General features: G+C 43.5%; 2 protein-coding genes and 1 long non-coding RNA gene across 8 annotated transcripts in view; 1 reads left to right on the top strand and 2 right to left on the bottom strand.

Moving 5' to 3' along the window:
• Positions 1–433: 433 nt before the first annotated feature.
• Positions 434–8,755, bottom strand: arl5a (ADP-ribosylation factor-like 5A). Of its 4 annotated transcripts, none has more exons than XM_023826940.2 (6): positions 8,427–8,755; positions 3,794–3,854; positions 2,970–3,117; positions 2,330–2,413; positions 1,054–1,205; positions 434–826 (listed from the first exon to the last, which is right to left on the bottom strand). In XM_023826940.2, the coding sequence occupies exons 1-6, from the start codon at positions 8,470–8,472 to the stop codon at positions 778–780; spliced, it is 540 nt and encodes a 179-aa protein (XP_023682708.1). In that variant the 5' UTR covers positions 8,473–8,755; the 3' UTR covers positions 434–777. The 4 variants fall into 4 exon arrangements, with proteins under 4 accessions (XP_023682708.1, XP_023682707.1, XP_023682709.1 ...); XM_023826939.2 differs by lacking the exon at positions 8,427–8,755 and adding an exon at positions 8,280–8,384 and having other exon boundaries at positions 2,970–3,122; XM_023826941.2 differs by lacking the exon at positions 8,427–8,755 and adding an exon at positions 8,048–8,191 and having other exon boundaries at positions 2,970–3,122.
• Positions 8,697–12,185, top strand: LOC111851743 (uncharacterized). The gene is made up of 4 exons (XR_002840094.2): positions 8,697–8,836; positions 9,260–9,347; positions 10,187–10,249; positions 11,943–12,185. It is a non-coding gene; the product is annotated as an uncharacterized lncRNA (long non-coding RNA).
• Positions 12,186–15,917: 3,732 nt separating this feature from the next.
• The window catches only part of cacnb4a (calcium channel, voltage-dependent, beta 4a subunit), a 31,389-nt gene continuing 24,493 nt past the window's right edge, over positions 15,918–22,813 (bottom strand). For 2 of the 3 annotated variants that reach the window (XM_072700508.1, XM_023826938.2), the window contains 9 exons: positions 21,654–21,730; positions 20,738–20,757; positions 19,568–19,648; positions 18,168–18,226; positions 17,883–17,992; positions 17,474–17,625; positions 17,148–17,243; positions 16,881–17,066; positions 15,918–16,554 (listed from right to left, as the gene is read on the bottom strand). In XM_072700508.1, the coding sequence (XP_072556609.1) occupies positions 16,294–16,554; positions 16,881–17,066; positions 17,148–17,243; positions 17,474–17,625; positions 17,883–17,992; positions 18,168–18,226; positions 19,568–19,648; positions 20,738–20,757; positions 21,654–21,730 (1,042 nt within the window). In that variant the 3' untranslated portion in view covers positions 15,918–16,293. Of the gene's footprint in view, positions 16,555–16,880; positions 17,067–17,147; positions 17,244–17,473; positions 17,626–17,882; positions 17,993–18,167; positions 18,227–19,567; positions 19,649–20,737; positions 20,759–21,653; positions 21,731–22,813 lie in introns of all 3 variants that reach the window. The other variant, XM_072700509.1, reaches the window with a different exon arrangement.

Below are 22,813 nucleotides of genomic sequence, written 5' to 3'. Positions count from 1 at the left end.
CAGGCTTAGTTTAGCTTATACTGTATGTAACAGCAATTGTCCACAGGGGTGGTTTTCAATTACAGTTTAATTATCTTAATTGTTATGTCCAGACGTGGGTGCAGTAACCAATCATAGCATAGTATGCAATCATTACCTCTAGCTTAAAAAACCCTGTCTAAAGGTTATTCCCACTTGTATTAAATTTCAGGCCTGCGTCATCACCCAGAATGATTAGGACAGCAGAAAAAGAAGCAAAGGGGGAAAAAAAACCTTTGCACTGTTTGCAAATATTTGGGGGTGAGACAAGCCGTTCTATATATGAATCTTAATCCAATTCATTTGAGAAGAGCTCGGACAGCCATTTTGAGTTGTCTGCCATGGGAACAAATGATAATTCAACACATTAACTTACCTGCAATAACAAACATCCCATAAAAATAAGCTGCGCCTATAACAAATAGAGACTTTATTTTGCTGTACTTCACACAACTGACAGGGGTTTGTTTAGCCCTCACTCTCCGCAGGACCCATACATTAAAGGAGCCTGAGGCAGGCACACCGAAGCCAGAGGCCACTACAAAGCCAGAGTTCAGCTCCTCATCACAGTCCTGGAGCACAACCATGGAGAACATGAAGTTCCCTCTGTTCACCTCCTGCTGGAGTCCTGCTGGAGTAGTGTTTGTTTAGTTTATTTTGTTCGCAGTTCCCAGTCGGAATATTGTTTGCAATAAATAACCGTGAGGGTCCCGTGTGAGTTTCCTCAGAGGCGATGGGGGGTAGGGGGCGGGTCTGAGATCATCTGACGCGCAGCCGTGACATCATCCACTCCAGACCCTGGCACAGCCTGCAGTTGTGAAAAAGAGAGGTCAGCTTTCTGTGATGACAGATGTGCAGGCAATAATCGTATGACTAGAGGGTGGGTTTCCAGCAGCACTAGTTCAAGGAACCAGGCTTTTCACTAGAGATGTAACCTTTTGGTAAGAGTCAGTTGGAACGGGCCTTTGACCCTCTTCCAAAGAACGGCACATGCACAGTCTAAGTGTCAGCTAAGTCCTAAGGGGGGCGGCATACCCTTCGCCAGTGAGGGCACAGCAGGCCTGGATGTGCCACTGGTGTTCCTTGATGGATGTGAGCTGTAGGCTCTGAGAGATCTCAGCCACTGACATGCAACCTTTCACATCCTGCTTGTTGGCAAACACCAGCAGGCCAGCCTTTTTTAAGTCCTGTGGGACAGAGAGAGGGAGCAATTCATGGATGTGTTAATGGATAACAAAAGGCACAGCAATGTTATTTGCAGAAAAATTCTTTGCAATCTAATTTGACATTGATCAGTGAATTCAAAAATCACAAGCCAAAGTGGGCACTACATCTAGGTCACTGCACAACCATAAAGGCATTTTTCCACCACACCAGGTATCATACTTTTAGTATGGTACTTTCCCTTTTCCATTGACTTCCGGTCAAGTACCAGTACCAAAGGTTCCAGTACCTAAAATGCCAAACCAATTTGGGGTACTTTTTTGGTACTTCTGTACTTTGGGTTGGGGCCTAAAGGCTTTCTTTGTTGACTGGTCCTGCAAATAGCCTGCCTCTGAAACAGAATTTAACTAATGTCTTAAAAAAAGTTACAAACTCAGAAAACAACGATAAACAAAGTAAAAAATAAATAAAAGTAATAATAATGTATGTGTGGATAAATGAAGCTTTAACTGCGATCTGGTTGGAAGAATAAACTAAATTCAACTAAATTAACTGTCGCATTGTGATTTTGTTGTAATTAATACTGGGATATTCATAAAACAAACAAAAAAAAAAAAAAGAGTTCAACATAACTCTCTCACAAACCTGTCTAGGAGTGATTTAGCAAGGATGAAAATGATGATTGTGTTGGAGAACACATGTAGCGCTCATGCAAAACTGATTTTTAAAAACATACTAGATAATCTTAATCATTAAAATCACGAAACATCCTAAATGACAGAATAAAATATTTTAACAAAACTTAAGCTGTATAGAACTGAAGGTATGAAAAAGCCTGATCTAGCTGACTAGCGGTGTGAGAACTGCATGTGCATAACATGGGATATTGATATTAAAATAACACATCCAGCATTATAATATATTATAGCTATTTTTTAAATTCAGTACAAAATACCCTGCCTTGCACTGATGTCAATCAGTGCCAGGACCAGTTTTTACACCAGTGGAAAACCAGCACCTTAAAGTACCAAAAGTACGGTACCCGGTGCAGTGGAAAAGTGCCCTAATACACCAGTTTGCACACAGTTACAGGTTATAGTTACAGGTTGAGTTTTTGTTGGGAATAGCACTATAACCTGAGACACACCTCATGTGCAAGCATCTTGTAGAGCTCCTCCTTGGTGACAGAGATCCTCTCTCTGTCTGTACTGTCCACCACCACGATGACAAACTGAGGAAAGGGTTCATGTAGGGAGCTGAGAATGATGTTGCCAATGTCCACTCACTCATTAAGCATGACTGGTCATAGCTCATTACCCTCTGCTGTACTGCAAACTGATCTGTGCTCCACTTATAACTAACTGGAAGTAGGAAGTAACTTTCAGAAGAATCCTTATATTACAGACTAGAACAACCACCAGCCTTTTCGTACTGCTAATTTCTGTCAGTATTAGGGTTGCAAAATTCTAGGAATATTCTTGTTAATTCCCATACTTTCCCGTTAATTCCCATGGAAAGTTTCTAATGTGGAATATTTCCAAAATTCCCCAGCTTAACTTCCCATGGAACGGAAAGTTTCAGGAAAATTTCCAGAAATTTTCCAGCCCTTTGCAACCCTAGTCAGTATTTGCTTTCACAATCTGTATTATGTCCTTGATAATCACTATATATTCTAATAAATAATCAGATAGGTAATAATTCATTATTTACACATACTTGAAGTCCAGTGGGAATCAAACAATATAAAACAGATATTGAACAAATACAAGGCAGAAGTACACACACACCTCTGTGTTGGTGTAGTAGGTGTTCCAGGAGGAGCGTAGCGACTCCTGCCCGCCTATGTCCCACATGAGGAAGTGCGTGCTGTTGACCATGATCTCCTCCACGTTGCTGCCTATTGTGGGTGAGGTGTGGACCACTTCATTCATAGAACTGCACTCCATGAAAAAAGCAAAAGTTCACACATTAGCACCATTTCTCTACAGCAAAATCATTTAAAAATACAGCATTCATTGTGCCCTTTGAAAACAGTAGCCACAGTGCTCCCCTAGTGTTCAAGCATGGTACTGGACACCACATAGGAATTCCACATTCTCTTACTCATTACAGATTTTTCGCACTGCGGTCACCTTGGTGCTAACAAAACAACTTGCGATGCTACCAATTATGATTACAGCATTCATCGAGACGCAATGGAAACACTGTCAAGCAAAAGCAGTACTTCCCAGAGGCTGGAGGTTAAACGTGTGTTTGAATTTCACAGAGCTTTATAATTAGCACACGGTTCACGATGCTGCTGCATGAGCAGGGCGAGTGCTTGACTTCACCTTACCACTGAGCAAACTGCCATCAGTGATCTGTCAACTACAGCTTTTTACTTTGTTGGTACGTTATATTTCAAACGTAGTTTTGATTTAACATATAAAGCATCACTCCATGAAAAGTGATCACGCTAGGCTTATGGCTTGGATATGCTTTCTGGCATGCGTAAAGTGTCATGCGATAGAGGGGAAAGTGGATGCAGCCGAGCCCACCCAGGTGCACTGGGTCCTCGGGACACACCTGCCCCCACCCCTTTTCAGTACACCAGAGGCTTCAGAATACTCACAACTGGTACAATATAGTGGTCTTCCCAGCATTGTCCAGACCCACAATGATGACTTTGTGCTCTGAAAAGACATAAAATGGTTAAAATTAATGTGAGCATTCATTTTACAAATTAAAACCATATACAAGGCATCATGTACACTGTAAGTGTAATATGTTTTGGCACATTTGCACAAACAGCCAAGCATCACTCACACATAAAATAAACACAAGAACAATATATATAGTTCAGTTTAATTTTATTTTATGTGGATGATGAATGGTGAAATATGTGTCTTTTTAGGAAGCACTTATCCAAACAGGCATGGAGAAGTCCACAGAAAATGTGGAAACACACAGCCTAAGGCCAGGGACACACTGAACAGGACAGAGGTCCATTCCAGGACACTCACACATTTAGTTACGCACCAGTTCACGCAAAGCGGAAGACCTAGAGAAAACTTTTTGGCTTTGCATACACTAATATGAGAGCCAAATGAAAGCTGCATTCCACAGAACCTGCCCAACACCCCCCCCCCTCCCGCACCAAGCAGAGTCCGCAGGCAACATCTGCCGAGAAGTAACGGTGCGGATAAACGAATAGAGACACCTGCTTTATGGTACAAGACTGAGCCGCGTGCATTCACACTCGCACACACTAGCACACCAGGTCATGTGATTACACTGCAGGCAGCTGCTACTCCGATGCGAATGTGGCCAACAACAAAAGCTGTATGAACAAATGGTCATAGAAACATAGGCAACCAAAAACAAGTTCTCTGCTTTTATTCATTATTGAAAAGGTCATAGCAGACCTACTAAGAATTTCCTTATAGAAGTAATGTAACCCTGAGCCAATGTGTCTTCTGCAGGGGCCTGTAACTGTACCTGATGCGACACCTTATGCAGAAGAGAATGGCTATGAAACAGATTTAAGAATAGTGAGTGCCCCAGTGTGGATGCAAGTACTCATCCCTGCCAAGACATTCAGGGAAGGGAGACTTGATTTGAATACAATGAAGTAATGATTTAATGGTAAACAAGTATCAATATCACATAACCGCATATCCAGAAACACAGTCTGCCTGAAGCCTGTTTCAGAAAACACAAGGAAAAAGGGGTGGTTACCCCCTAATACACAGAGATAGCAGCAAGCTCCATTCACACTGGGAGCAAGATTCAAAGCCTCAACTATGCTGCATCTAGGGATGGGCCGATCCACATTTTTTCAGTTCCGATCCGATTCTGATACACAATTGCCGATACCGATACAGATTCTGATACAAGAGCTCTTTTTACTTTGTTATACTTTATATATAAATTTTTTAAGCTAGTGAATACAGATGGAAAAAATGTATGCCAAAAAATATTTAATTAGGCTACTACAACTACTAACGTACTGTTCCACCTTGTTTCTATGTCTTGTTTTAAGCATTTTTGAGGCATTTGCAGTTCAATATGAATATCTTCAAAACAAGTATACACAAGTGGCGAATGCTTAAAATTTTAACAATTTTTCTCCCATTGGCGTCAGTTCAGTTACACTTTGTTGCGATGGAAGCCCCTCTTGTATCATAAGCTGCAGCGAGTTCGCAAGACAGTCCAGGTCAGCGACTCCCAAATCATCTATTGCTTTTTTTGTCTCGCAGTTGCGTGCGCTTTGTTAAGTAGGATTGTCCATTAAACGCCATTCCCAACTCTCAAAACTTTATTTTACAAAGATTGCAAATCGCTGTGCTACTGGTTTCTGTTAAAAGTGTAAAATACTCTCAGATCGTCACGTCTTATCTTACGGCGGAAGTCACTGTAGCAAAAAAGACTGAGGGGCAGCGTCAGAGTTCGATTTGAATGCCGCAAAAAAAAAACACATGTAAAATGGGAAAGCGCTATCGTGCAATTGATTGTACAAATAGATTTAACACGAAATAGGAGCTATCTTTTTAGAGATTGCCAAAAACTAAATAAGTATAGGACGTGGATCGGTCATGCATGGCCTATACCCGATCCGTCAAATAGGTCTGGATCGGCGCCGATACTGGTCCGAATATCGGCTCGGTGCATCTCTAGAGCTCTGCATCACTAGCCACTGTGAGCTTAGCCTCACAACATAGCTGAAGATCATCAGAGGGCTTACAGGGATTGTAAGGAAAATACAAGAAAACCCCCTTTCACCCTTGTTTCACAAAGCTTCTCCTGTTTTTGCTGCCCTGTACAGCATTTACAACTGAGAGAAACACAGGGAGAAAAGGCGAGATGCACACACTAGGGGGCGAAGCCGCTAAATGCCAGACCAATGGGCACTTTCATTGTCTATCCCCATTTCCACTGAGTCAGTAAGCTGAAACAAGAGATGGCTGGGCCCCAGCTGCCTGCACTCTGATAATACCACATGGGAGAGAGGGGGTCAGAAGCTAACAGCACACACAACTTGCTGCCCATTTCTGCTTTCAATATCTCTGCCACATACAAGCCTGAAAGATTACAACCAGATGGTGCAACCCAAAATGTGTCACAAAGTGCAAAGGTAGGGAAGGGGCTGTGCTGCAGCTTGCACTGGTGCCTGAGATCTGAATTTCAATCTGCAAGTTTGCTATCAGCACACGTTTGTGGGTCAAGGAGCACAAAGGGCTGCTGAGTTGTGCAGTTCCACATCTGCATTCACACATGACACTCGTTCCTGTCTATACTGTCTGGGAGAAAAATGAACAGGCTGCTGATCACATGACCTAGAAGAACAGAATAATTAGAAAGAGATACAAAACCACACACACATGCATGTGCGCGGACACACAAGGTATTAAACACACCAACTCCTAATGCAGGACAGAAAACAAACAGGGATATCAGTCCAATTTTATTCTAGAGAGCAGTATATGTGTTCATATTTAAGTAAATAAAATATTCAACAAATGGTGCTGTGTTTTGACTCCGCTAGAATGGACTGATAACTAGGATGGCACTCAAAGACTACTAGGTTGTCAATGAATTGCAAGCTACTATAAAGACTACAGATTTAGATGTACTATGGAAGGCACACCATGAGTAGTGCCAATTCTGTGACCAATGAATACTCACAGGATCCAATCAGTGCAGAATCAGAGGCATGTGACTGCTGAGGCAATTGTTCTGATTTACAAAATCTGCTTTAAAATGATATATGGCACTAAGTGTCACTTTGTTGAGGCAAGGCTCATTATGAGTGAATCCAAAAGAGCAGGGATTAGGAATCTCACAAGTGCTCTTCCACCTCACCGGGTCTGCTATCCATGTACCATGACTGACAATAGACTACCTACAGTAATATGAGCATGTTACAAATCATGTAAAATGCAGTGAGCAGCAAAACATCCCTCCGTCCGTCCAACTCCAAACCACGTATGCTGGTCAGTGTTACAGGAGTGCCTGTGGTCTATCCCATGGAAAGGTAGGGGTTCAACCTGGGTGAGATGCTCCTCCATCAAAGACGACACACACACTCTCACTCGTGCTTCATTGATGCAAAAAAAAAAAAAAACACATCTACAAAAACATAGGAATGACACAAATGCATTGAGCACTAACAACATTTACATTTATTGGGCATCCCACTCCCAAATAACTACATGACAGAAAGGTGTCACAGTGTACTGATCTGGGTCAGAGGCACAGAGGGAGCATGCAAAGTCCAACCTTATTCAGGCCTGATAACTTTACAGGGAAACATGAGCCAGGGCAAGAAGAGCAGTCATCAGGGCCAGAAAACGGCTGGGACTGGCGGCATTTCGCTCATGGAAACAGCATCATTCATAATGGATAGGAGAGGATCAGGTACCTGCACCCAGCCCAGAATAACACTTTGAATCGCGCAACATCCCCGAAGCAAGCCTGAAGTGCGGTGCTGCTTGGTTTCTGAAGTTATTAATAATCAACAAACAAATGTTTTTAAAAGTCAGACAGGAATCAGATATTCTCTCACAGTTTAACGTTATGCATGTTTGCCACCTTTCCTATGTACATCCGAAATCATTTTTCAGGGACACACAACATACTTTCTATGATCTACGATATACAAGGTACGGTGTAAATTATGCACATGCTAAATGACATATAAAAGACTTCCTGCAACATGTATCACACACAAAGGCATTCAAAATACGCCAGACATAGGCGCATAAACTGTTACTTCATGGCCTAATTCACCTGCAGTTTAGTCTGAATATTAATTTGGAATAAACTATAATGAGCCAGCTGTTAGAGTGTAACCGTAACGGCCGCTCCGCGCGCCACCTCACCGTACCTCCGCATCCGGCAGGTCCCCTCCTCGCAAATCGATCACCCGGCGGCCGTTCCGGCCCCCTAGTCGGTATGATCGCGTGAGTAAAGCGTGAATAATGCGACTAACCGGCTAGCTAGACATACTAAACTCAACCAGTTCGCTCTAAACATTTACGATGATAGTTTTCGAATCCTGACAGCTAAGGCGAGCCTAAGACCTGTCACACCGACAGCAGGTCAGTTACGACACTGACCGAAAGGCGCAGCACCCGCTCCAGCGGCACCGCAGCCGCGACCGCCGGGGGAAGCCAAGCCCGTCCGCGGCGCTCTTCGTCATCCGCGCCTCGAAACCTGTAGCCAAGCCGTATAAAAACCGAAATGAAACACACGACGGTACCCACCTTGGTGGTTAAAAAGCCTCCACAGCTTGGTGAAGAGGATACCCATCGCCGCGACGGGCCCGCGAGGCGGCCGGAACGCCTCTCCACCACCGCGAAACAAAGCAGGCTAAGCGTCAGCTAGACAGTGCCCACCAGCTTCAGCTCTGTCACAGGAAACGCGCCGCTAACTAGCATGGCGGTGGCCGAATAAACCCTCATCCACACACAGGCTCCGGTGTTACGTCCGCTATCCGGGCCGTGCTATGAAAACTGGGACAAGGCACGTATACACTTCTCGGGCCGAAGAGCGGGGCGCTCGACACAGTGTGGAGACTGTAGCTCAGATCGACCCGACTCGGCATCGCTCGGCTGCCAGTTCGTCATCGCTGTGCGCATGTGCGCACCGCGGCGTTATGAAACCATGCGACCAGGTGGGTATCGCTGAGCTGTGGACTCAAGGAATGTGGACGCTTCTCTGTCTATGAAGTTAATTAAAAGAAGAAAAAATAATAATGACATTTTTGTATACAAGACCTATGTATTCTCAAATTGATGATAAGGCAAAAAATGCCTTATTTATCTTTGCTCAGAAATATATATGTGAGATGTTGAATAATATAATCATATTTAAAACGTATGCTGTAATATATATTTGAATATACGTATTTATCATACGTCATTAAACAGATTTTACAATTAGCGGGAGGGTGCACAACATTTTGCAATTTCACAAACACTCCACACTGTCCTCTTCTTGTTGCAGGAATTCATGCTGTCACTGTGCTCCTCGGTCTGTCAGTAAAGCTATAGCTGCTGTATAAAAGCTGTCTGATGTTTTCATTCTTTATTTACAGGCCACCCATATTTGTTACAATTACAGTGAAAACACTGACTTTGCCCTGATGTGTCGCAACACTGAAAAACTTATGGACAAGATGGCAGGTTTGCATCTAGATCTCTTTTCTTGATGCACTGTCTTTGACAAACCATCTTGAGCATGTTTTTATATTGTGAATGCAGCTTTGGTTTATAATAAACATTCACCAGAGTTGACCATCAAAAATCACAGGAAGTCACAACTACTTAGGAGCTGCTGACTAGCAAAGAATTAAGTAATCATTCATTACAAAGAGAAGTGTTGATTTACTAGTACTATAGTGAACTTACAGGAGAACAAATAAAGAAAAATGAAATAATGCATTTATAATTTATGTTTATCTATTTAATTTAAGAAGCCTTTCCCAGGCAACACTTGGCACAAAAAGAGTACACTCTGAACAGGACGATCATCCATCGCAGGGCACACACTCACATTCACACACAATGGGCAATTTAGGCTAAAGATGGGAGGAAACTCAAACAACTTCACAACTACATGACCCCCCAAGTCTTCCATATACATTGACATGATCGTTTATAAATGTAATGCGTTTCAAGAGGAATATGTCTATAGTGAGAATAAAGATGTTTAAAATGTTCTGGAATATAAGCAACTTGCATATGATAAGCAGCTCCATAGCAAACATCTCAATGACACCCTGAAAAGAAAAAGCCCGTATTTATATGAGTAAAAAATGCTTACCTAGACTAGTTACAAGGCAGATAAACAGCATTAAGAAGGAGAGCTACTTTTTTAATTTATTGTTTTATTTTAGAAAACTTTTAAACGGAGCTAAATTTGTTCTTACACATCTATTTTCCATAAAACATATTCTTATTTGAATATACAGTAATAAATTAAAACATGATATTACTCATGCAAATTTGCATTACCCTTTTAGATATCATCTTCCACAAAAATAACAGCACTATTTCATTTGAACAGTGAAACTCAGGTGAAGCAGGTACGTAGCAGGGGGCCGGGTGCTGGGGGGGGGGGGGGGGGCTCAGCATGCACCACTTTACACATTTGCATAGTAAATGATTTTCTCTTTTTTCTTTTTTAGTCCAGCATGCCTTTTTAGCTATGGCACAGAACCAAAATTTTATTCTTGGGGGCAAAAAAAAGAACAGAAAAGAAAAGATGTTTCTTTATGTAGAAATGCATGTAGAGATGGTCTTTTGGGCAGAGAAGTAGTCTTCTTAATTTCTTTTTACATTTATGCACATATAAAACTCAATAGTGGTGTTGCAAGATACAGACAGAGAGGCTGTTGAAACTGAAGCATGCATTAGTCTGTTCATAGTACCCTACTGTTAAGGCTTTACTGTAAAACCAACAAAACATGACAAATTAATATGAATATCTCAAAATACATTATAGTCATTCTTTCCTTTCACAGGGATAATTTTCATAGAGGTAAATCAACTGTAGCTAGGATGGTTAATGGTGTAGCAGTAAAGAAACGTAAAGAACTTCAGTACTGTAATATAAACTGATTGTATTGAATCATACCTCCTGTTTTGAAGACAGAGGTCTCATTTGTTCATATAAAAAGAGCAAAGAGCATCTCGATCTATTATCGCTGCAAAGTGTCTTCATAAATGGAGGGCATGTAGTCATAGATCCTTTTCGTTTTGGAAATTGTATAATCCCTACAAAACTGGGTGAGTATTGAATGGAAAAATGTGTACAGAGCAGGTCAACTTGTGGAAATGTGTTCAGGGGTTTTCTAAAAATGTAAAAATATGAAAAGTTAGAAAGTAAGTGTTGATATTTCAAGGGAAGGGTTTCTCAATAAGCTTTGCCATTCTAATCAGGGGGAACTCATTTGGCATTGTGAAATGTCTTTCACACATACACATTTGTGACCTCTAAATAAGTCTTTACAAGTGACTTTCGATGTAGGGAACAACACAGCCATCTTGACCTAACTGGATTTCTAATATGGACTCTTGACCAATAAATCTAGCATTCAGTCCATGACGTATAGAAGCCGGTTCTCAAAAAACACATTAAAAAGCATTAAAACATTTCCCATGAAATAGCCTCTCATTGCGATTCACATTTCCGTCCATCTCCATGTCCAGTGATCAGCAGATCAGCCAGAGAGTAGATAATGGCACAAATGACAGTGAGTATCAAAACAGTACAGGCAGCTGGGGCACCTCAGCCAGCATGTGGCGCCAGTCTTTGACAAACTCACATTGAGGGACAAGAAGCTGGCGATGGGGTAGCTGTGATGAGCTACACACTTATAATGTGTTATGCACTTGAAACACCACACAAACATCCAGTTCCATTCATCACTCAACCGTTTATCCTGTCAGCGTTATTGTGATACAGAGCCTGTCCCAGAAGGCAATGGGCTTAAGGCAAGGTAAACTGTGGGCAGGACACCAGTACATCACCAGTTCACATGCACACAGGACAGCGTATTTTCACTGACTTAGTGGAAAGCATGAGTGGACATCGCCACCCACTGTGGTGGTCTGTACTAATAGACCATCCATTCTTAGATGGTTGCTGTCTTATAGCTGCCCGTTGTGCTCTTAGGAGAAGAAATGCAGAAGGTTTCTCTATGTAATTCACAGCTGTTATGTTCTTATGATGATGTTATATGTAACATTAGTCCTGTCTCATTCATTCATTACCAGAACAGCAGCTGGAGGATTCATGTCAGTCAGCACTCAGCACTTTGTATATTAAGTCTTGTATACGTTTGACATGAGCAAACCTGTTTGTCCCTGACTTTGAACAGACAATGGATGGATCTATTTGAGAATCACCTAAATGCTAATGGGAAAATACAAGAAATCAGAGTGATGTTTCTGGTAGTTTGCTTGCTTTCCAAGACCTGTTTTGCTGGGAAACCATATTCTATAGACAGAGTTGGGTAATTCAGGTACACAAAGTAAAAGTCCAGACTGGGATTTTGTTTCAACCAACCAGTTGAATACTCTATGACTGTGACTCAACTGGTTGGTTGAAATAAAATCCCAGTTTGGATTTTCACTCTCTGGACCTGAATTACCCAACTGTCTATAGATTGGTTATTTGTTTCTGCTTGTATTCTACTGTGGAGACCATGAGATGTAACAGAGCAATTAAAAATTAGGAATTAATTGTATTCACAATGTTCAGGTAAAAATATTAACAAATATAATAAAAATAGTCAACGTCGCAGCTTCTCTATCTAAGTTGGGCATGTTATGAAGCAGGCAAACTTTCCTAAGACTAAGAACACCCATCCAAGGAATCTTTATCTAATCTAACCAAACTGCTTGAATTACTGAGATGCAGAGCTCTGTGTATTTACAGCATGCACATAGAATCTTCTGTACCTGAAGTCTTTCTGGACATGAAGTAATTATGGATAAGAAATTATTCCAACCTTCTACAATACTCATCAAATTTTCATTTATTTGGATCACAAAATTGACCAAATAAGAGCGATGTCAGTGTAAGGCCACTTCGATCCCTGCTTGTAGACTTAACCAAGTGATCCTTCATCACCTCCCTAATCTACACCTAACTTAACCAGGACGCTGGACTTAGATAGCACCTGAACGGATCAAAGATTTAACTGACACAAAATGACCCTCTCAAACAGGTATGATAACAGCACATACTCAAATAAAACAAATAATGGTATGAATGTGGGGAGAGCTTCACTACTGAGCACAACTGAAGAACTCTGACTCTGAATTAGACATTACTAAATTGTGAAGTACACACATAGTCCTACAGCTAATGACAACATTATACTTAAAATCAGAAAGTCAGACACTCTTTCATACCTTTGTTAAAGCAGCATCACGTTGGGGAGTGACACCTTATATAAATTCACACACAGAGGGAACTCCTGCTCTTCTCCAGATTTGTGCTATCGTAAGCCCTACAGTATGTCAGAATGTGCTCTACATGCATGCGATTCTAAAATATACCTGCTTAACTTAAAGAAAACCATAATGTCACGGGTGAACCTTAACTGCTGAGTAAGTAAATCAAATAGGGGAACATAATGACAGATTTGCCTCATCTTGTTGGAAAACAACAAAAATGTGCAAGAGGGAAAATATTAACAAAGGACCTGGAGTCACTTTAATGTGTTTTGGATGTTCTGCACAGAGACCTAACGTGTTCTGGATGTGCTCCACAAAAAGGACCCCATAGTAGCCAAATGATGATATGCAGTCTATGTTAACAGTCTGGCTATGGCATAGATCAAACATTCCATTGTGACAGCCAATAGTAAATCACAAACTGACTAAAGGTCATTCTCCGTACTTTGGCTGTGGGGCTTCTCTTTGGCCACACTGGTCACCCCTAAATGCAATGCCCGTGTCAGAACTTTCATATCGCTATCGTTGTATTGGCAGCAGGCAGTTCGAGCCTGTGAGCCATGCTTTCACGTGGTCTTGTGATGTGCAACCCCCCCACCCCGAGTCCATCAGGTTCGTCAAGGGTGACGTAAGAGATCGGCATTTCAGAGTACTGCAGACTAAAAGCTCAAGGGTGTAAATTTGAGGTGAGTAACTTCTGGTGTTCCCTTCAGAAAAGCCCCCTAATCTCAATGACTGTGGTAGATGCCCTGCAGAGATCATGTGCCCCATTTTTCCTTAGAATGCAAAAGCAACTTCGTGACGAACATACACCCTTCCGATTTAGCTTTGCGCAATGATTAGAAAAAGGGAAACAAAAGGCTGATGACTAAGCAGTATCGCCACCTGTGTTCTCAGCTGCATGAGTGAATTAAGGCAGTGCCCTGCAGTGGTGTTTACTGATGAAGTCCTCATTACTCCTAAGGGGAAAATGTTTCTTCATTGTTTGAAGAAAGTAAAGGCAGCCTTCAGTATGAGTCTGGAGATGTCAGCTGTGTTTCTGAATAACCAGGTTTGTCATATGCTCCAGGGTGCAGTATACAGAACACACAGTATCCTGCCATTAAGCATTTGTGGATAGATGGATTGGGAGTTTGATGCAGCACACTGCATGGCCAGGTTCTTCAGTAACTGCCCAACAACAAATTATTAACTAGCATGTATTACTATATTTTCAAAGGGGTTAATCAAAAAAAGCAAACCAGTCTAATCTAGGTAAATGTATGGTAATCTATAAAATGTATGTGAGACACGGCCCACTAGATCTAGGGTGAAAAATGTGCCCCACTTTTTCTATAAGCACTAATAATATTGGTTGTATTTTAACCAGAAGATAATGACACTTAAACTGAGAAGAAGATTCCTGTAGCTACAACAGCTTTTGACAATTTTTTTTACTAAGTTACAAGCAGGACATGGAAGACTTCAACGAGGCTTTGAAATATAGTCACAAAAAAGCAAAGTACAAACAAAGTTTGGGAATATTACAACAAAAATGCAACCCAGGCAAAATGGTGCTAAGTACCAACTTTTCCATCTTAGAAAGTAAACTTTTTGTTTCCCGGTATGTTTTTGAACTTACAAAAGATGATGGAGAGCTGTGAGATGTTGTAAATCTCTGTATATTTAACAGCAAAAGCAGATTCAAAACCGATGCCCAGTGTTTTAAGCACCTTCCACGTTTGATACAGCGATGAGTGCTATCTGTCAAATGAACTTATTCAAAAACCTGTTTATTACCACCGAGAAGATGCTTCACATAGACAGGACGAGCAGGCAAACATCATATTACTCCTCTGTTACTCGTTGATCATGGTAGCATTGTGAAGTTTCACTGAAAAAGGTCGGATCTGGGGGCTGTATGCTGTGCTAGGCTTGAGAAAGCAGCGCTGTGTAAAACAACATCGTATAAACAGGTACAAAGTGACACTGATGCAGAAAAGGTACATTCTGATTGGCCTTCTACCTTGGGGAAGAAACTCACTGTTTCCTCTGACAGTGTGTCCACCTCTAACCCTTTTACTTTTTAATAACGGTAATGTCATGTTCTGTATGTTGGGGAAATGCCAGGCATATAGTGAACACAGTATGATGCAAACAGCATACAACACCAACAGGTAGCAGTTATGAATTACAGGCCAGCGAGAGTATCTGTCTGGCTTTAACTCACTCCTTGGGAAAGAGCAGCAGATGTCTCCTAGGCAGGTTCTGAGCACATCGAGCCCAGAAAGGCATATGATGTGATGCCTAACCTCCGTTACAATGAGCTACCTTGAATTTATCCCCTCTGTGAGCAGCTTATGAGTTCTGACATCTGTGTGATGCGATGCAGAGGAAGGGTCTGCCCTGTCCTCAGTGGGAACATGGAGATGGAGCGTGGGCCAGTCGGCAAAACCCGCATGTTGCTGGGTATCCCGTTTGGAAAGAGCTGCCCCGTGGTGAGGAAAGGCAGGAAAAAGGGGTACCTCAAGACCTGGGTGCATCCCCATTAGCACTAGGTGTCATTGGGCAGAGAATACAGAAACTAAGGGCGTTAGGAGGGTCACAACCATTAATATTACACTGGGAAACGCAAACTGTGCCGCACCTCTGGGTTTTGGGACGCGCCAGCCAGCGAGACAGACCAATTCAATGAAGGACATCACCAATGTGTCATGCTCCGTCCCCACCGACCCCGTAAACGTGCAAAAGGTCGGGTGCCCGCTGTGTTTTGTGTGCGCTTTTCGCATGCTGGCACTGGTTCGCGGTGTGGCGGTGTGGCGGGGCACGGCGGCGGCCGGCTCTGCGGATGCAGGGGAGCCCCGTGCCGCCTGGACGCGCCTAGCAGCCACCAAATCTCTCACGATGCCTGAAGCCGCAACAAGGTGAACGCAGCCTCGCCTTTTCTCTCGCCGCCATCAAAGGCACCTCCCCTTCGCTTTCGATCAGTTTGGTGTCACCGTGTCAATACAGACGCGTCCAGATTGGGCTTGCAGATTTATTTGCTGTGTGGACAAGAACCAGTGCCAGAGGGAAAGGCTGCATCACGCGTACGGATAGACTGACACGACTGGACGGGGGCCATCTCGGCTCCGTGGTACTGGGTTGGCGAGGCGGGAGGCCCGGGGCGGTCCAGTGGGCCCGCTCAGAGCCTGTGCCTGGAGTCGTGGCTGTAGCCCCCGGGGGAGCTGCGGTTGCGGTGTGGCTTGTATGTGTCCTGGTACGGGTCGTGGTACTCCTCTTCCACCAGGGGGTAGTGGTCCCGGCTGTGCTGTGAGCCAGAGGACAGGCGGTTGCGGCTCTTGCGCGCGCGCTCATTGTGGTAGTTCTCATCGGCGGTCACCAGGCTGCGCCGTTCGATGGGCGAGTGGTCGCCCGTGTGGTTGGCATGTCTCAGTCTCTGGCCCTGTAGGACACACAAGCTCAACTGACTGGAAGCCGGCAATGAGATGGTGAAACAGCCGAAAAACGCAAATGCTAGCGTGATGAGCGGTCGCTTCGGCATGCACTGACCATTAATGCGATTAAAATGGCCAATCGTTAGGCTTGGCCCACATACACAGGGGCTTTTTATTTTATACACTTTTATAGTCTTCACTTTGGTGACGTTCTTCTCAAGAATAACAGGCTGCCATTAATGCCATCAGTGAAAAATGCTGATGAAATACCAGGCATACTGTAGTAAAGTGGGAGAAATCCACAATGGCCCACATGCGTGCATAAGGCATGTACCTGCAGTCCAGAGATGGCGCTGGGGTACGGGGAAAGTGCTGTGGAGCCCAGGTTTCGGCCCAGCAAGGGGTTGAGAGGGGTGCTACTTGAAGTGTGGGTGGCACGCCAATAGGCTTCTAGGTATTCAGCCAGATGTTCACAGGCATCCTCCAGCTGGTTCTCATCCAGAATGATGTCGAACATCTCCTGGAGAACCCAGAGAGTAATTGAGGTGAGGGGACACAGAGGTGCACGAGCCCGGGGGTGGGAAGCAGAGCGGAGACCCACCGGGGGGCACTGGGCCAGCTTGTCCGCCGCCACCAGCTGCACGTTCAGATGTTTACTCTGGGACTTCCCCCGGGATTTAATGAGTCGCTGGAGGACCTGTGGGCAAACACCAGAGGCACTGCATTAACCAGTGCAGTGCCTAAGCTCCAGCAGAAGAGAAATCACAGTACCAGCTATCTGTGGGGGAGACTGAAATCTGCTCAAGATATTAGGGATATTAGCTTGAGCAAAGAAACTAGCAATACTCAGACAGGGAAACATTATATAGAAAATATCCATAACAATGAGATCTAGAAGTGACATTATGGGTAGCAAACTGCCTTTACCTTGGGAGAGGAGACTTTGACATGCACAATAATTGGGGCCAGGGAGGTCTTCAGTAGCTGTGCTGGGTGGTTAATGGTGTCAGCGTCCAGCACTACTAACTGCAAGGATCTTGCAAGCTCAAAGATTCTCTCAATCTCACTCTGGACCTCCGCTGTGGAAAAACAAAACAGATTTCCTCAAAAGCATGTCAAATGTGTTAAATGTATGGTAAATATGAACCATATAATATTACAGGTAATTTACAGCATTATAATAGAGAAAGCTGTTGCATTTCTAATGATCTTCCACTAGAGGTCAGAAAGGAGACAAAAACAAAAATACTATGTAACATTCCTCAAAATGGCTTTTATACTGGAGGTCTTGAAAACTCATAATTACTGAAGTAAAATGGAATCCTGTTAATCATACCTAGACTGGACCTGGTGTTGGACCTTTCGATGATGGCCCTCTTGCTGGGGTTGTTCAGGACAGACCTCTTCGCAAGTGAAATGTCTGCTGTGACTCTTGTAATCGATATCCTATGTCAAATATATAGACCAAAAAACAGACCAGGTTTGAGGACCTGAAATAGGCAAACGATCGAGGATGTTTTCATTTGAACCCACACAAGGCCAACATATGAAAAGGCTGTCCAGCTTCCCTGCAGAACGGCTGCGGGGCACAGCGCCACTCTGTGGACTGACGGCACCTCACCTGCCATCAAACCTGTGCTTCAGGAAGTCAAAGAGTGCTTTCTGCATCATGTCTGTCACCTGCCCCAGGGGCCAAGGACAAGAGGAAATGAGAGAAGGAGAGAAAGACAGAGAGAAACAGAGGGAAGGGTTAAGGAAAACAGAAGGAAAGCAAAGAGTGGAACAGATCTGACCCTTATAAAGCTTTTAGGAAATGTCTCACAGCTAAAGAGAGCCAATGTGGAGAGATTTTGTTTTGTCATGACCGTTAATAAGAATATTATGATTCTGCTCTGTTTACTATGGGGTGCTTCAGGCTCCCCTTTCCAAAGCAGCCACTGGCCAAGCTACTGATGCAAGGAAACTGCTCTCCATTCTGCTCATTTCCCACGTGCATGTTTACTGGCTGACACTGCCACTCACATCTCTTATATTAGTTTAGTCTGACAGAGGCAGTTGAACTCTGTAGCACCTCAAATTCTAAGGAAGGAACTCTCCAGGCTCTCAATCTATCCTTGATATAGCTGTGCTGCTGTAACCAAGGCAACTTTGAGAAATTTCAAATTTATCCATTAATAAATTAACATTTTAGAGAGCATTTTATTAAAATTGGCCCTTACTGGGCCTTAAAGGGGCAGTTCACCCCAAAACTGAAAAAGATACGTATTAGAGAGGCTTTAGTGCTGTCTATCCGTATAGGTTGTTCTGCAAGAAGTTGCCTAGGTTTGGAGACATCAGCCATAGAAATGTCAGGCTTCAATTGAATATAATGGGAGTGAATGGCATTCTTTTTGGGGTGATTAAAGCACCAAAAAAATACATTTAAAAAAATCAACAACAATGTGTCTTACCAGAAATCATAACTCAGTTACTGAGGACAATCCACAGACTTTGTAAAGAGCAGTTTAATGTAGGAGCTACATTCTTCTACCGGACTCCACACACCAATCATATCACTGTGCAGAAGATATCGCTGGGGTGCTTGTACTCATATCTTCTGTGCAGCGATACATTGTTGTCGAATGTTTTAAAATATGTTTTTCTGGCACTTTATTCACTACAGTAAGAATAATGCCATTCAATCCCATTATATTTGAGAGAAGCCCGACATTCTATGCCTGATATCTCCAAATCTAGGCAACTCCCAGCAGAACAACCTAGATGGTTAGATGGCACTAAAGCCCCTCTAAAACATCTTTTCACTTTTGGGGTGAACTGCCCCTTTATAAGGCCTCACTTTGATTTAAAATATCCTCATTATTATCCTCAGTACATACTGTAAGCATTCCAGATTCATATATAAAGCTCAGCAAAGGCTGGGAGAGCCACTGGTCAAATGTGCAGAATATGGGCAGGAATGGAGGAGAGAAGTTGGTGATCAAGTCAATGGAGATACAGACAGCCATGGGCGAAGTCACCTGCCTCATATCCCTTCAGGGAGGGTCCGACCAGAACCACGGGCCTCATGGAGGGCACCACGTCGTAGGGAGGAACGTGCTCAGTCTGAAGCAGAAGCCAACAGATGGAGGCACTATCAGCACACTGCTCACCATTAATAATCGAGTACAGTTACTGCTATCTCCATCAATTCTGCTGCTCTTTAGCCCTGAGACCCTGAACTGCATAAGTGGTTGGAAGAATGATTTGTAAGAAATGGGAAGTGGAAGTGTGAGCGGATGACCTTTGTAAGTGGGGTCCCGATGTCCAGCAATGAGGAGACTCTGTGCACTGATATTGGTCTGGAGTTGGAAATCGTTACCTAATCCACGGCAGGCTTTCATTTCAAACCTGCCACTCTCCAGATCTTAATCCCAGAAAACATGTATGGCATGAACTTGACAGAAGAGTCAAAGCAAAGCAGCCCACAAACCCCCTACATCTCTGGGAACTGCTGCAGATGTGTTGGCATGACCTGTCAGGTGAACTCAAACGTTTGACAGGTTCCCCCTCCATCCATCAATTCATTCATCCATCCATCCTCTAACTGCTTATTCTGCTCAGGGTCTCGGGTGTGACTGCTACTCCACATTTTATCAAGTATACGTACAGCTGTTGACAAGGTGGATCACCGTCTTGCCACAGTTGCCACAGTCTATTACCTGCGACTTGTGTCATATGGTAGGAAAAGCTATGGAGGCATTTATGAGCTTTGGTGTGATCTGCTCCTGGTGTATGGAGAGGGTAATATACAAAAAAGTGTATGGATCCTTTCTCTAGTTGCACCATCTAATTAAGTTAATGCAGCATTTTGTCTACTTGGCCCAAGCAGTATGACTGTGTCATGAATCTGTTGATCCTTGTCTTGCCAGAAAATAGAACAGGAAGAACTCGATGAAATTCTCTGAATAAGTGATGCCACCTGTGACGTTATTTCCTTATTAATGGTGAAGAAGAAGCAAATTCCATGAAGCCAATACCACACAATTCAAATCAGAGCTCAGCACCAGAACACTATTTTAAATGTCTTTGGCTTCATTTTAGTCTTTTTTATATCTAATTCGTGCCATGAAATGCTTGCTGCCTTAGCCAGTACTAGCCTCTTTGTTTATATGTGTCAGTATATATGACCTTATAAATAAAATATGCACTCACCACCTTCTGTTTCTGCTTTCCTGTGAAGAAAAGCAGAGGACAGTGAGTACAGCACATTCCCGCCTGGCACACGCGACACTGATGCAGGAACGGCGCTGGGAGAGTGCCCCACACTCCATCACTCTGCCAGGCCGTACCGTGGCAGCCTGTATAACTTTACAAGATGTTTCAAACCACAAACGAAACAGGGATATACAAAGTCATACCAAGTAAGAATTGACCCATTAAACAAAAATGTAACTACATTTAATTTGCACAAATATGTGTAACACCATGTTTCTGTAAGACCTCTGCAGTGAACCCACGTGGGGTACTGTACCCAGACTGCCTGCTATGGGGGTCACTGGAAAGCCAGCTGGAGCAGCAGTGTTAGTCTTTGTGTGGGAGTGAAAGGATGGTGCTCATGTGGTTGGTCAGAGGTTCTGAGGTCAGCCGTCGCCTTAAGAGCATGTACAGGCCACATGCCATCTCGAGACATGCCCTGAGCACGGAGCAGAGGATTCGGGGGGGATAGGTTAGTGAGTGCCATCCCGTGCTTAATTAGGCTCTGTCCCCTCTTTGTCACTGTGGCAGCGGCTGGAGAGGGAGTAGAAAATAGTGGACAGAGTATATACACAGCTGCCATCACACTCACCCCTCCTACTAAGCATGCGCGGCCCAATTTGAAAAGTAAATAGAATTTATCAGTCTTATAGTACTTTGTTAAATGTTAAGCTACAGCACATTATAGGTATGGGGCCGTTATACATCTCATGTCTGACAACTGTACCACTTTAAGGGAGGGGTGGCCAGCACCCAGAAGGCCATGCCGGGCCAGCCCCATGGGGTGTGGCTCCAGCTCAGGCCTTAGCTACTCAAAGCAACGCGGCACCTTAAACCTCATCAGTATCCCCAGGGCTGCTTTGGGAAGGCTCACCTGCAGAGGGAGGGGTGGGTCTGAAAGTACCTGAAACCATCTCTCCTAGACTGGAGGAGGAATTCCCACTGGACTTACTGCAAGGGAGCAGGGAGCAGAGCAGAGCATTAGCGGCTGAGAGAGAACAAGTGGCGCTGTGCTCTGGGTTTCAGGGGAAAGGCTCTTTCATTTTCATAGGTCACCTAGTGTGGATTTAAGCATGTAGTAAGAGAATGCTTGTAAAGGCATCGTGGGATCGATAAACTCCCATCCTTAGCAGCAATTCTATTTAGAACTTGTTCACTGCGTGCATTCTGGGAAAGTCAGCGGCAGCAACACGTTTCTGCATTTCAGCAGCTACATTTTGCATTAGAGTTTATTTGTTTGAGAGACTACCTACGTCTCTTATAAGATCCTATTGGACAAATACACTTATTTTGCGATGTACATATTTGTTTGTGAAATAATCTGACATACTGAATACTTTGGCATGAAATCTGTATATACACACTGACTACAGCTGACCGACTGATGTACTTTGGCATGAACATCTGTATGTACACACTGACTACAGCTAACTGGTGTATGTTAGCATGAACATCTGTATGTACACACTGACTACAGCTGACTAGCTGACATACCTTTGCATGAACATCTGTATGTACACACTGACTACAGCTAACTGGTGTATGTTAGCATGAACATCTGTATATACACACTGACTACAGCTGACTAGCTGACATACCTTTGCATGAACATCTGTATGTACACACTGACTACAGCTAACTGGTGTATGTTAGCATGAACATCTGTATATACACACTGACTACAGCTGACTAGCTGACATACCTTTGCATGAACATCTGTATGTACACACTGACTACAGCTAACTGGTGTATGTTAGCATGAACATCTGTATGTACACACTGACTACAGCAGTGACTGAGACAGTGATGGATCTGTGCCTATTTCTGGAAGGTTGTGAGTTTGAATCCCGCAGCCAGAAGAATAATCATACTGCCACAAGGCCCTTGAGCGAGGCCCTTAACCCCAATTTCTTTGGGGTTCAGGATGCAGGATGACCCTGCATTCTGGCCCCAAGCTTCGCTCTCACCAGTATAAATACTTGTGTCTTGTGTCGCCCAGGGAGAGCAAGATGGAGAAACTGATGACTATTGCTC

The sequence above is a fragment of the Paramormyrops kingsleyae genome, chromosome 16, assembly GCF_048594095.1.
Source record: "Paramormyrops kingsleyae isolate MSU_618 chromosome 16, PKINGS_0.4, whole genome shotgun sequence".
NCBI lineage: Eukaryota > Metazoa > Chordata > Actinopteri > Osteoglossiformes > Mormyridae > Paramormyrops > Paramormyrops kingsleyae.
This window is presented reverse-complemented; position numbering and strand designations above follow the sequence as displayed.

What these genes read in the sequence shown, in the direction of transcription:
- arl5a (XM_023826939.2), bottom strand. Translation starts at nt 8,362, where the DNA reads ATGACGAAGAGCGCCGCGGACGGGCTTGGCTTCCCCCGGCGGTCGCGG. An exon ending in CCTACTACACCAACACAGAG is followed by an intron (nt 2,414 to 2,969) that starts GTGTGTGTGTAC and finishes CCCTTTCCTCAG; the next exon opens with TTTGTCATCGTGGTGGTGGA. An exon ending in ACAAGATGCTTGCACATGAG is followed by an intron (nt 1,206 to 2,329) that starts GTGTGTCTCAGG and finishes TCTGTCCCACAG; the next exon opens with GACTTAAAAAAGGCTGGCCT.